Below are 12,016 nucleotides of genomic sequence, written 5' to 3'. Positions count from 1 at the left end.
CTAATGAATGAAAACAAGTCATCACATCTCAGTGATGACTGAAAGAAAAGGAGCACTCTGCTGTTTTTTCTTACTTACAGAACTTTGAAGGAGGGTTAAGATCCACACATGAGTCAGGGTCGGGTCTGAATCCTCCTTGTCAGTCTGACATGGTGGGGGTTCACATTGTAATCATGTCATAGAGATGGTAAATGGACTGTTTCTTCAATTCAATTCTTTATTTATTTGTCACATGTAGTTATAACTAGTACAACACACAGTGAAATGTTTTTTCCGGCTAAAAAGTACTCCCCCCCCCGACTGTGCATCTTACTAAACTTATAATAAAAAAATATCTATATAAAAGTATAAAAATGTATAATATCGTGCAAAATATTACGCTGTAATAGTTAAGAGCTATAGTGTACGTATTTACATAAATACAGATGTATATGATAAAATACAAATAAAAATAAGGATAAAACTCAAAAGAAAATTATATACTGTGTATGGAATTGTCCATCATGTTGTCCGATTTGTGTTTTGATTGAGGAGTCTCACTGTTTGTGGGTAAAAACTCCTCCTGAACCTTTCAGTTCTTGTTTTCAGGCTACAGAGGCGTTTCCCTGACCTCAGTGGCCTGAACAGTTTGTAAGCGGGATGGCTGGAGTCGTTAGTGATCCTGATGGCCCGGGATCTGCACCTTTCAGCGTAGATGTCCTGCAGTGTTGGTAAAGATGTTCCCATAGTGCGTTCAGCTGTGCGCACGACCCTCTGCAGGGCTTTCTGTTGCTGTACTGTGCAGTTCCCATTCTTATAGTTCTTATATACAACCATTCAGTAAAGCACTGTTTTTTGTTTTAAGTGCATTCTGACATTCACACACTGCTTCAGAGAGCAACATGGGGTGGTATCTTGCCCAAAGATTTGGTATGCAGACTGGGATCAAACCACCAACCTTCCGGTAAGTAGGTGACCTGCCCTACCACTCACCCTGTGGGTGGGTGCAGAACTAACTGAAAATACCAAACAGTTAAATCTAAACAGGCTGAAAGGTGAAACTAAAAAAACTAACCCAAAAATGCTACCACATAATCAGCAACATTCATTGTACACTAACCATTAACTAAGGTACCCAGCACACACACTTAAAAGTTAAGAACAAGTGTCCCGTCCAATCCCCCACATAGTTTCAAAGGAGCCCAGTCTATCAGTCAGAGAATAAAAAGCATGCTCTACTCTCAGACGGGATGCCAACAGGCCCTTTAGACTTTGCACAACATCAGTCCAACCCTGACCTAGCATCTGGTTCTTCCTAGTCTTCCATATTGCCAGCTTAGCTGTGCCAGACAAAAAATTAATCAGAACCAAGGTCCGTCTTTTCTGCACTGAATACTTAGGGCCAAAGACAAACAAAGGTACGGAGAAAGTCTCCCCTAAAGATTCCACCCACTCCTGCAACAAAGAAAATAAACCCACTAGCCGCGGACAACAGACCACTAAGTGCTCCAGCGTCTCCCTTTCTGAACAAAAAGGACAACCCTCCCCAGTGGTTGGGTCCAGGTGGGCTCTGTGTCTGTTCGTGGCTATTGCTCCATGTATAATCCTCCACTGGAGGTCAGCCATCCGTTTCTCAACAGGAGGCTTATACAGGACACTCCACCTGCCTTTAGGGGTAGAAACCGAAGCAAAAAACCCAGTCCATTTTGACTCCCGGATTCCAACCAGAGAGTGGAAATTCAGCACCTTAACACAGCAGAAATAAAGCTGCTTCTTGCCACAAGAGTTGAAACTATCCAGCACTGGTGTCCCCAGGGAGAGAAGCATGCCACTCCCCTCAGGCTGCTCCTCAAAGGCAGGACTGACCATCAATGAAGGGAAAACATTCGCTGTCATCAGCCCATTGATCAGCTAGGACACGATCACCAGCAAAGTCTCTCAGTGATGGCGACAGAGATTGCCAAACTTCCTCCATAATTCTCTCCGGCACTCTGTAGGACTTAATGCCTGTGACACCACCAAGTGCACCCAGAGACATCCTTGTAAGATGACCCAGTTTGACAACGCCAGCCTCCACAAACTTGGTCCGTATTGTAGCAGAAGAAAATACAGTGCTGGGAAAAAAGTCATTAAAAAACAGTGGCTCCTCGAAAAGCCACATCCCAGGTCTGGGGTCAGGAGTACGTGCAACCTTCAGCGTCCGCCAGGCGTTCACCACCTAGCTGTAAAATGGCACAAGTCCAGACAGATCCACCTGATCCAACTTCAGAAGAAAGAGGTGTTTATCCAATCCAAGCCGGCCCGCTCTCCTAAGCAGCAACTGAGCAGAAGTCATCCAGCTGTGACCACAGCCATACAGCAGCCTCTGTGCCGTCTGCAGTCTAAAGGTTGCTGTTCTGCACAAAACATTTATCAGGCCCTGTCCCCCCTCCGCCACAGGAAGATACAGGCCCACCGCACGAAGCCAATGCTGACCCGACCAGACAAACTTCACCAGAAGCCGCTGCACCTCTTCCAGAAGACCGCGTGGTGGCACTAAAACAAGCAATCTGTGCCATAAAAATGAGGCAACTAGATTGTTAGCTACTAGAACTCTACCCCTGTAGGACAGGTAGGGGAGCAACCGGTTCCATTTAGACAGCTTAGCCTCCACCTTTTCCCGCACTCCCTCCCAGTTCTGCTGCACAAAGTCATCACTCCCCAAGTAAACCCCAAGAGTTTTAATGCCCCTTCGACCCCAGCGAAGGTTCCCAGGAAGCTTGGGAATACTCGAGAAGTTCCACTGCCCCACCAAGCAGGCCTCACTCTTATCCCAATTAACCCTAGCTGAGGAAGCGTTTCCATACAAAACCAGACATTCCTGCAATTCCTGCACATCCCTTTGATCCGTAATAAAAACATTAACATCATCAGCATATGCTGACATAACGACAGGAGGGCTCTGAACCAGATCTGGCAAAGAGAAACCCTTCAACTTGCTTCTCAGTCTACAGAGAAAAGGCTCAATAGCAATGCTATAAAGCTGTCCAGAGATAGGGCAACCTTGTCTAATCCCTCTCCAAACCGGCACAGGACAACTCAACCCTCCTCCCACCTTCACAACACAGCTGTCATGGTCCTGGGTCATTTTGGCCCAGCGTTTTGTGTTTCCTTGAAGTTCATTTTTGTGCTTTGTGTTTATTCTGATTTTGTATTGGTTTGGGGTTGAACCTGTAGTTTGGTGTGTGTATTCAGCCCTACCTGTGTCTGTCCTTGGTGCTCTGTTCATGTCCCCGTGTTGTGTTGTAAATCAGTCTGTGTGTTCCTGCTTTACTTTGAAGGCTCATGTTCTGGATTTCCTATTCTATTTTGAAGGTCTGTGTCTGTTGTCATTGTGTTCAGCTTGTGTCCTCCGGCCCTCATGTGTATTAGGTTCAGCTGTTCTTCCCTCCTGTGTGTGATTACCTGATTACCTTGTGTGTGTATATTTAGTGGGTGTCGGTCTGTGTTCATTGTCGGCTCGTCTGCGTTCTATGGTGTTCCTGTCTCTGCGTCTCTCTGCCCCGCACCCCTTTTGTATGGTCTCAGGTTTGTCATTTAGTTCTCCCAGTTTAGGTTTCTTCAGTTGTTTTGTCATGCCTCACTGCCTGTTTCTGCCATTGTCACTTTGTAAATAAACATCACTCGTATCATCAGTCACTGCTGCATTTTGGGTCCTCCCTTTCCTCCACACCACACGGCTCATTCCGCCAGCCGTGACAACAGCAAGCATCGCTATACAACAGCTTCACCCAAGTCAGAAACCCCCACCCAACACCAAAGGTCTTCAAGGTGGAAAAAAGAAAACCATGGTCCACACGGTTAAATGCCTTCTCCTGATCAATAGAAACGATGCCAACTTTAGCATTGTACACTTTGCAAATATCAAACACATCTCTCATTAAAAATAACTTATCAATCACAGACTGATCCAGAATACAGTAAGATTGATCCAAACCAATCAGTAGTTGAATGACCATTTTCAGTCTGTTCGATAAAACCCTGGAAAGAATCTTGTAGTCCGCACATAAAAGGGCCACTGGTCTCCAGTTTTTAAGAAGGGTTAAATCTCCCTTCTTTGGTATGAGAGAGATAACTGCATGTCTGCAGGAAGCTGGAAGTATCCCTTCTATAAAACATTCCTTAAACACGTCCAGTAGGTCCCGACCCAGAAGACTCCAGAAGTGCTTAAAAAAGTCTGATGGTAAACCATCTATTCCTGGAGCTTTGCCTAAAGCCATCTGAGACACCGCCGCAGACAGCTCATCCAAGGTCATATCCCTGTTCAAAACGTCCCGATCCCCTGGGCACAGCTGAGGAAGCCTCTGCAGAAGATCCGAAGCAGAGTCCACATCGCAGCTATCCGCACTAAACAAGTCCATGTAAAAGGCCACTGCATGCCTTCTCATCTCAGCTGGATCCGTGGTCACCTTTCCATCCGAAAGCTGAAGACACACCATTTGCTTTCTGTGAACCACAGACTTCCCCAAATTAAAGAAAAATGTGGTTGGAGCATCCATGTCCTGGAGCCTGGCGAAACGTGCTCGAACCAAAGCTCCTTTAGCTCCCTCATGTAAAAAATGGTTAAGCTCTGGCCTTTTAGAATGTAGACAATCATTATTCTGCTGACCTAACTGTGAACCAGACACATTCTCCATATGTGTTATCTCTTTTTCAAGTTCCTGCACAGTTCTCATGATATTGGCTGTTAAAAAGAAAACTAGATCGCTGACAAAATCATGAATTTGGGACTTTTCTACCTCCCACCATTGAGTAAGGGAATCAAAATCAGCCTTTCTTGATCTCCAGTAATCCCAAAAAACTAAAATTGTCACAGAATATCGATCATGCAAAATTTTTATATTAAACCGCCAAAAAGATTTGGAATTGCTGGTGGTAGATAGAAACGGGTCCATTAAAGCTAAGCGATGATCTGTAAAAACAACAGGAAAACACTGATGGTTAAAAATTCGAGCAGTAAATGAAACAGACACATAAAACCTGTCTAATCTCGCTGCACTAATCCTGCCATCAGTCACTTTCACCCAGGTATACTGCCTGGATGAGGGATGCTTCATCCGCCACGCATCAACCAAATTAATTTTCCGTAGGACATCTGATAAAGCAGAAGATGACTTAAGATGCGGCTCCACCCCAGTCCTGTCCAAAGTAAAGTCAAGACAACAATTCCAGTCCCCACCCAACACAATACAGTCCCCTTGAGCAGCACCACTTAATTTTCCTTTTAATGTTTTAAACAAAATCTCACGTTTAGACCCTAAGGTTGGTGCATAGACAATAACAAAAGTAAAACTAAAACCTTCAATTTCAGCCTTCACCAAAAGGACTCTGCCCTTTACCATCTCTATGCTGAAAATATTTCCATTTAGAGAAGGAGAAAATAAAACAGCAACTCCTGCGCTAAAATTTGTCCCATGGCTAAGAAACTTCTGCCCTCCCCACCACAGATCCCAGTCTATTTCATTTAAACTGTCAGTATGTGTTTCTTGGAGAAAGACTATATCTAGTCTCTTCTGTTTGATCACCTCAGCTAATAAGGCTCTTTGATTTGCATCCCTGCACCCATTCACATTCCAGGAGGCCGCCCTCACTAAGAACTGAGTGAAGTATGCGAGTTAATCTAAAGGATGATGTTGTTTCTCCATAGCAGAGCCACATCAGCTACGTCTGCCACCAAATGTTTAATCAGTGATGCACCAGTCAAACTTTCTAAACACCAGACAGAGCCCTTCTCAGGTCTCTTTCACTTCACCTCATCGTGCTTTCCATCAGGGCCGAGGCAAATGGTAGAGTGCGTCTCCAATTCCTGGAAAGCACAACAGTTCTGAAGATGTCACAGGAACCAGTGTTGTAGAATCTGCCGTCTGCCATCAGAACAGTTGAAGGTTTTCTTCAGACTGGTTTATTTTGTACTTGTGTGATAAAGGTCTCAGATCTCAGACATAAACTCTGTGTGATCTGTACGCACGTAGCAGCTATCACTGTCTAACCAATGAACAAATTCAAAAACGGTATCAAAATTAAAATAAGTATTAATCATCTATTGAAGTAAATTTGGCTTCATACTTTTACAATTTAGCTGAAAAGTAAACATGTTATGGTGGAGGAAAGTTCCCCAGCCCTGTTTTAAAGGTTGGTTTAGTGCTTCAGCCTCTATCCATTTTCTGTGGGATTCTTGTGTTTTATGTCCAGTGGCAGTGATTAGACACATAATGCTGGTGCAGACATTGAAACAGTTTGTCAGAAGGTGTCTGTCTTTGGCAGCATGTTTTTATTTATTTATTTTTTTCACAATGATCGTTAACAGCTCGCTGTGTTCGTTGTAGCTTAAAAAGGGGCCACCGGTGCCTCCTCCACCAAAGGTCACACCAACCAAGGAGGTGGCAGAGGAACAGATCATCGACCTCTTTGGTGGAGAATTTTTACCTGCTCCTTCGCCATCACAGGTATGAGTCCATGTGAATAATGACGGCAGATGTCGTGTGGGTGACAGACTTGCTTACTTGTTTTTGCACTGTCATCTGCAGCCCAATGAACGGCCCGGCGAATCTCTTCTTGATCTGGACTTTGATGCTTTTCAACCAGATGAAAGCGTTTCACCAGTACCACAGGTTCCCTTTATTACCCGAAAGCATCCACACATACACCTGAAAACCATAGCAGTGCACAGGTCTTATTTCTGACATCTCGGCAGGAGCGATTGAGAGCTGAGTCTTCACTTACTGTAATGATGACAATGGGAAGCAAACTGATAAATAATTCACCTGCTATCAGCTAACAGACTAGAAGACAGGTGGCGTTTCAGCTGCTGACACACCTGTTAGTAGCTCTTCGGTCCTTAATTCTCAGATTAGATTTTTATATTTCTTCTTGTTGTAGTAAAAATTACTTCTGAAGATAAGCAGTTTTATATGGATTTTCTTAAACTGTAATATATTTGACAAATCAAACAGTCCAAACATTGTTCCTTTCTTCTTGCCAGTACCTCACAAACTGTGTTAGTTATTCAGTATTTTTGCTCCTTTCAGACTGCTGTACCATGGGACATGTGGTCGGTGAGTAACTAACTCTAACCCAACTACTTCTTATTCTACAGCTTGATTTAATGAGAAAACGATCAAGTAAATCTATAAATCCAGATTGCAGTGGTAAATTCAGTTTTATCCCCTTTTTAAGGCAAATACTCAAGCTGCTCAGCCTGTAAGTAAACTCGCATAGTTCACTCTGTAATACATCATTTATTAATAAAGTTATTCACTCCATCAGATGGTCTTGTTAATCCAGTATAGTCTGCACAAAGTCAACGCCGGTCAACAAATGGATCTTTCTGGGTCAGTTTTTCTTTCTTTGGAAATTTAAATCATTATTTTACTCAGTCGTGTTATCGCTGAAGAGCTGTTGCCACATATTTACAATTTCCACAGTTTAAAAAAACATTATCAAAAAGAGGAGATGGAGCAGTTAGTTAAATTCAGGAAGCCCCACAAAATTTTTTCTGTACATCTGGATGCATCGTTCCAAAATACCGTGTCCAGAAGAACAGAATACATTTTCTGGGCTTTCCTGACATAGATAATTGAGCATTTATCAAGACCAAGACTTATGGGAGATTTCCCCAAGGCTGGTTGTCTTACCCCTGTTTAGTTTAAGACAAAAATATATTAACCACTTATACACCAAAACACAGCATAGGTTCTCGGAAGCTGTAATCTTATAGTGTTTATATGTGTAGTGGTACTAGTAGTATAACCTTTTTAAAATTAGTTTGGGGGAAAAAATCATATAACTGGTTTAAATTAAAACCCCATCATCTCATATTTAACTTTCTCTAAAATGGATTCATTCATGTTGTGAATTTTAGGTGTGTGGATTAAAAAAGAAACAACACAAACAAACACATACCTAGAACCACCGACTAATTCATTTTGACCCCAAAGAAATTAATGCACAACAGTTGCAGCATGCCTGGTTGCCAAGCAACACTATTTGCACATGAAGACTGTTTGACATGAAGACTGCTGTATCAGAACAGCTGAGACATGGTGTCTCTTTCAGACCCAAATTGTAGACACCAGAGATGAAGGGAGCCACCAGGCTGCAAAAGGAATCCTATCGGGCTCAGTTAGCCGGGGCGATCGTGGCTCAAGAGTTGGGAGTTCGCCTTGTAATCGGAAGGTTGCCGGTTCGAGCCCCGGCTTGGACAGTCTTGGTTGTTGTGTCCTTGGGCAAGACACTTCACCCGTTGCCTACTGGTGGTGGTCAGAGGGCCCGGTGGCGCCAGTGTCCGGCAGCCTCGCCTCTGTCAGTGCGCCCCAGGGTGGCTGTGGCTACAATGTAGCTTGCCATCACCAGTGTGTGAATGTGTGCGTGAATGGGTGGATGACTGGATATGTAAAGCGCTTTGGGGTCCTTAGGGACTAGTAAAGCGCTATATAAATACAGGCCAGGCCATTTACCCCAAAATATGCCACTCCAAAAATTGGTCCACCCCAGGGATTGGGTCCCCTGACACAAACAGAGTAACATAGTGTATGCTGTTAAGTACCAGGAGGATTGCCAGGATTTATACATCGGGGAAACCAAACAACCTCTGGCGAATCGGATGGCACAACACAGAAGAGCTACCTTGTCAGGCCAGGACTCTGCAGTCTATTTACGCCTACAGGCCAGTGGACACTCTTTCAATGATGAGGATGTAACATCCTGGACAGGGAGGAATGCTGGCTTGAGGGTGGAGTCAAGGAGGCTATTTACGTGAAAAGGGAAAGACCATCTCTGAATTGAGGAAGTGAATGGCATGTCATGGCCATTGACCAAAGGTCATGACAATTTGTATGTTGTTAACGCCATAACCACATTAACGTGGCAAATCCCTGTTAGCGAGTTATCGCGGATCGGCCCGTGCGTGGGGCTGCACGGCGTCAACGCGTTATTGTGGTTAGATCATTAATGTGTTGATAGTGACTATACACAGTGCAGGTAGAACACAGTTTCCCCCTCCTGAGTCACCTGACGATTTGCCAGAATCTCTCTGAAAGTCTTTTTCCATGGCCTCTCCAAACTCCTGCTACACAAGTTTTTGCTTCATCCACTGCCTGAGCTGCATTACGCTTGGCCTGGTACGTATCAGCTGCCACAAATTCCACAGGCTAACTGAGCCCGATAGGATTCCTTTTGCAGCCTGGTGGCTCCCTTCATCTCTGGTGTCTACAATTTGGTTTGGGGGTTACCACCATGACAGGCACCAACCACGTTGTGGCCACAGCTCAGTGCAGTGGCTTTGGCAATGGAGGTGCTGAACATGGTCCATTCAGACTCAATGTCCCCAGTCTCCTTCAGAATACTGCCGGAGGTATATGTCGAAGATCTCACGGGCCTGGGCCTCTGCAAGGCGTTCACTCACTATGTGAGTTTGTCTAGCGTCCTCCCCTGCCACCCGATTGAACTCACTACCAGGTGGTGATCAGTTGATGGCTCAGCAGCTCTCTTTACCAAAGTGTCCAGAACATATGGCCTTAGGTCTAATAATACGATTACAAAATTGATCATCGACCTGCAGCCAAGAGTGTCCTGGTGCCTGGTGCACTTATGGATACCTTCACTTTGTTTGTTATGGACAAGCTGTGATTTGCACAGAAGTTCAACATCAAAAATACCACTCAGGTTCAGATCCAGGAGGCCGTTTCTCCCGATCTAGAGTCATTTCTTTATCCAGAGTTGCACTAACTCAGGCTTCTTTCAAGACAGATGTGACATGTCCCAACTGCTAGTCTTGGTAGCTGAGGATTGGTCAGACAGGGCCTCCGCTACTGGCTGCAGCCTGACACCCAGCTCCTACGGCACTTCCTGCAGTTGGTGGGCCTACAAGAGGACGGGCCCATGTCCCTTTTGCCGGGTTGTGCCCCGCCAGGCCCCATGAACTAAGGCCCAGCCACCAGACCCTTGCCCTCAGGCACCATCCCTAGGCCTGCCTTCAGGGTGAGACCCCAGTAACCCTATCCAGGGCAGGGTAAACTGTTCCCTTAATGGTATACTACCATTGGGGCCCTGCAAGGGGACATAAGCCCACCTGATAAAATAACCCCTAGGATCCCTGGGACACACAAACCCTTCCACCATGATAAGGTAGCGATTCATGGAGGGGAAACAAATTAGGCATAATATCAGAAAGTATATTTAAAAAGAAAGCTCTTGAAAGAGCCATGTTGGGTGTTTTGAAGCTTTTCCTAATGGCATGTAAATCAATTCCAGGAATCAGATACATTTCTAAAAGGTATATAAAAGGAAAGATGGGAAAAGGGAGGATATTCTAAAGTTAACCAGAAACTTAGGAAAAAATATCAGTACCAGTGGAAAAGTACCTCCTCTTTTTCCTTCAGAGAGTTTGGATGGGAGAACTTTTCAGAGCTTCAGTGCAATGTAGGTTTCTCCACGGGGAACTAACTTGCTGGAGATCCTGAGGTGAAAAGCATAGAAACCACTTCCATATTTTCTGGTCTTGCCCACAAATCAGCACATACACAAGACATTAGAAAAAAACATTTAAAGTAACAATTCTGTTATCATTTGATACCCTGTACTTAGTTTCCAAATTTCCAACTCTGGAGGGTGATAAGAAGTATTTGTTAGTAGCCGGTAAGAAAGCACTCAACAGGAAGTAACTAATTAAATCTCCCCTTCAACTGAAGTCTGGGTTGATGTGATTTACAATATTTATGTGATGTGAGAAGCTGACTCTTATTTTGAGACAGGAGTTGGAAAAAAAATCACACTCATCTGGAAACCCTGAACTCACTACACCAGATCCTCTAAGATTTGAATTTTAATAAATAAATAAATTTATTAAAATGAACAGATAATTTTCTTATCTCGAGTAAAATACTAGTCACTATTCTCCACTGGTTTATTAGTTTTGTTTTCGTCTTTCCTTCTCTGTTTTGTTACGCTAATGATAATTATGGACCAAAAGTGCATTCAACTCAATTGTAACACTTATATTTTCTGAAAGAAAACTTGAATAACACACATCTATCTATCTCCTAGACTTCAGGAAACACAGCCTGCCTCTCCATATCAATGTCACTGGGGTGAAAAGAGCTTATGGCCACACATTCCTTGACATTCACATGTCATGGACCCCTGAGGTGGATTGTAAATGCCACAGTGACAATGGGCCAAGCAGTGGCTTTATTTCATCAGGGTGTTTAGGAAGGAACCGGCTGCTTCATCACTAAAGCCTACAGAGGACTGGTGGAGAGCGTTGTCATTACTAGCGCCATTGTATGTTGTGAAAAACACCACTCAGGCATAGAAGGCTCTCAAGAGAGTCATAAAGGCTACAGAGAGAATTATAAGAGCTAATCCTCCATCAATTGACTCAACATACACACAACTCTGCAAGAAAAGAGCCCAAAACATCATCAGAGACAGTTATCATCAGGGGTCACACGTCCTCAGACCAAAACAATCATGGATCGCATGCAGCTCGAGATGCAGGAGAGTGGACGTGCTGATCACGAGACGCTCTCACAACTGCTTCTTTCCTACTACAGTCAGACTGATGGCAAAAACTAAATAAGGACTAACTAAATCACACACAAAATCTAATTTACTCAGTGTGATATATATTTCAATGTGCAAACCCTGTGAAAATGGTCAGGTACAAGGCACTAGAATAAAAATGCAGCAGCTAATGTCTAATGGGACTATGGGTCAGAGTCCCATTGAAATTAAAGTTATGGCTATATCTGCATTCATTAAAAAAATAATCATCTACTTTACATCTAAGATGACTGCTGAGTTGTACACGTTGCTTCTTCAGGGACCTGACCGATTCTATAGACTACAGTCAAATGAAGGCAAAATGCCCCCCAAAAGTCCAACAGTTTGACTAGAAGGCTTCTAATCTAGTGGGTTTTTTTTCTTTGATTGTTTATTTTAAAACTTCCCCTTGAAGTTACATTGAAGCAGTGCAGGTGCTTCAATCAGAAAACTGAAA

At 43.8% G+C, this 12,016-nt stretch overlaps 1 protein-coding gene across 10 annotated transcripts in view; it reads left to right on the top strand.

Annotated features, from left to right (window-relative positions):
- Nucleotides 1-12,016, top strand: part of amph (amphiphysin) — a 45,149-nt gene that overhangs the window by 21,883 nt on the left and 11,250 nt on the right. For 8 of the 10 annotated variants that reach the window (XM_004572466.2, XM_004572465.2, XM_076877169.1 and 5 more), the window contains exons 11-14: nt 6,345-6,464; nt 6,546-6,629; nt 7,047-7,073; nt 7,195-7,218. In XM_004572466.2, coding sequence (XP_004572523.1) covers nt 6,345-6,464; nt 6,546-6,629; nt 7,047-7,073; nt 7,195-7,218 — 255 coding nt within the window. The remainder of the gene's footprint in view (nt 1-6,344; nt 6,465-6,545; nt 6,630-7,046; nt 7,074-7,194; nt 7,219-12,016) is intronic. The other 2 variants (XM_024806041.2, XM_076877168.1) reach the window with 2 other exon arrangements.

The sequence above is a fragment of the Maylandia zebra genome, linkage group LG18 (genome assembly GCF_041146795.1).
Source record: "Maylandia zebra isolate NMK-2024a linkage group LG18, Mzebra_GT3a, whole genome shotgun sequence".
NCBI classification, from domain to species: Eukaryota; Metazoa; Chordata; class Actinopteri; order Cichliformes; family Cichlidae; genus Maylandia; species Maylandia zebra.
Note: the sequence above shows the minus strand (reverse complement) of the source record. Positions and strands in the feature narration are given on the sequence as shown.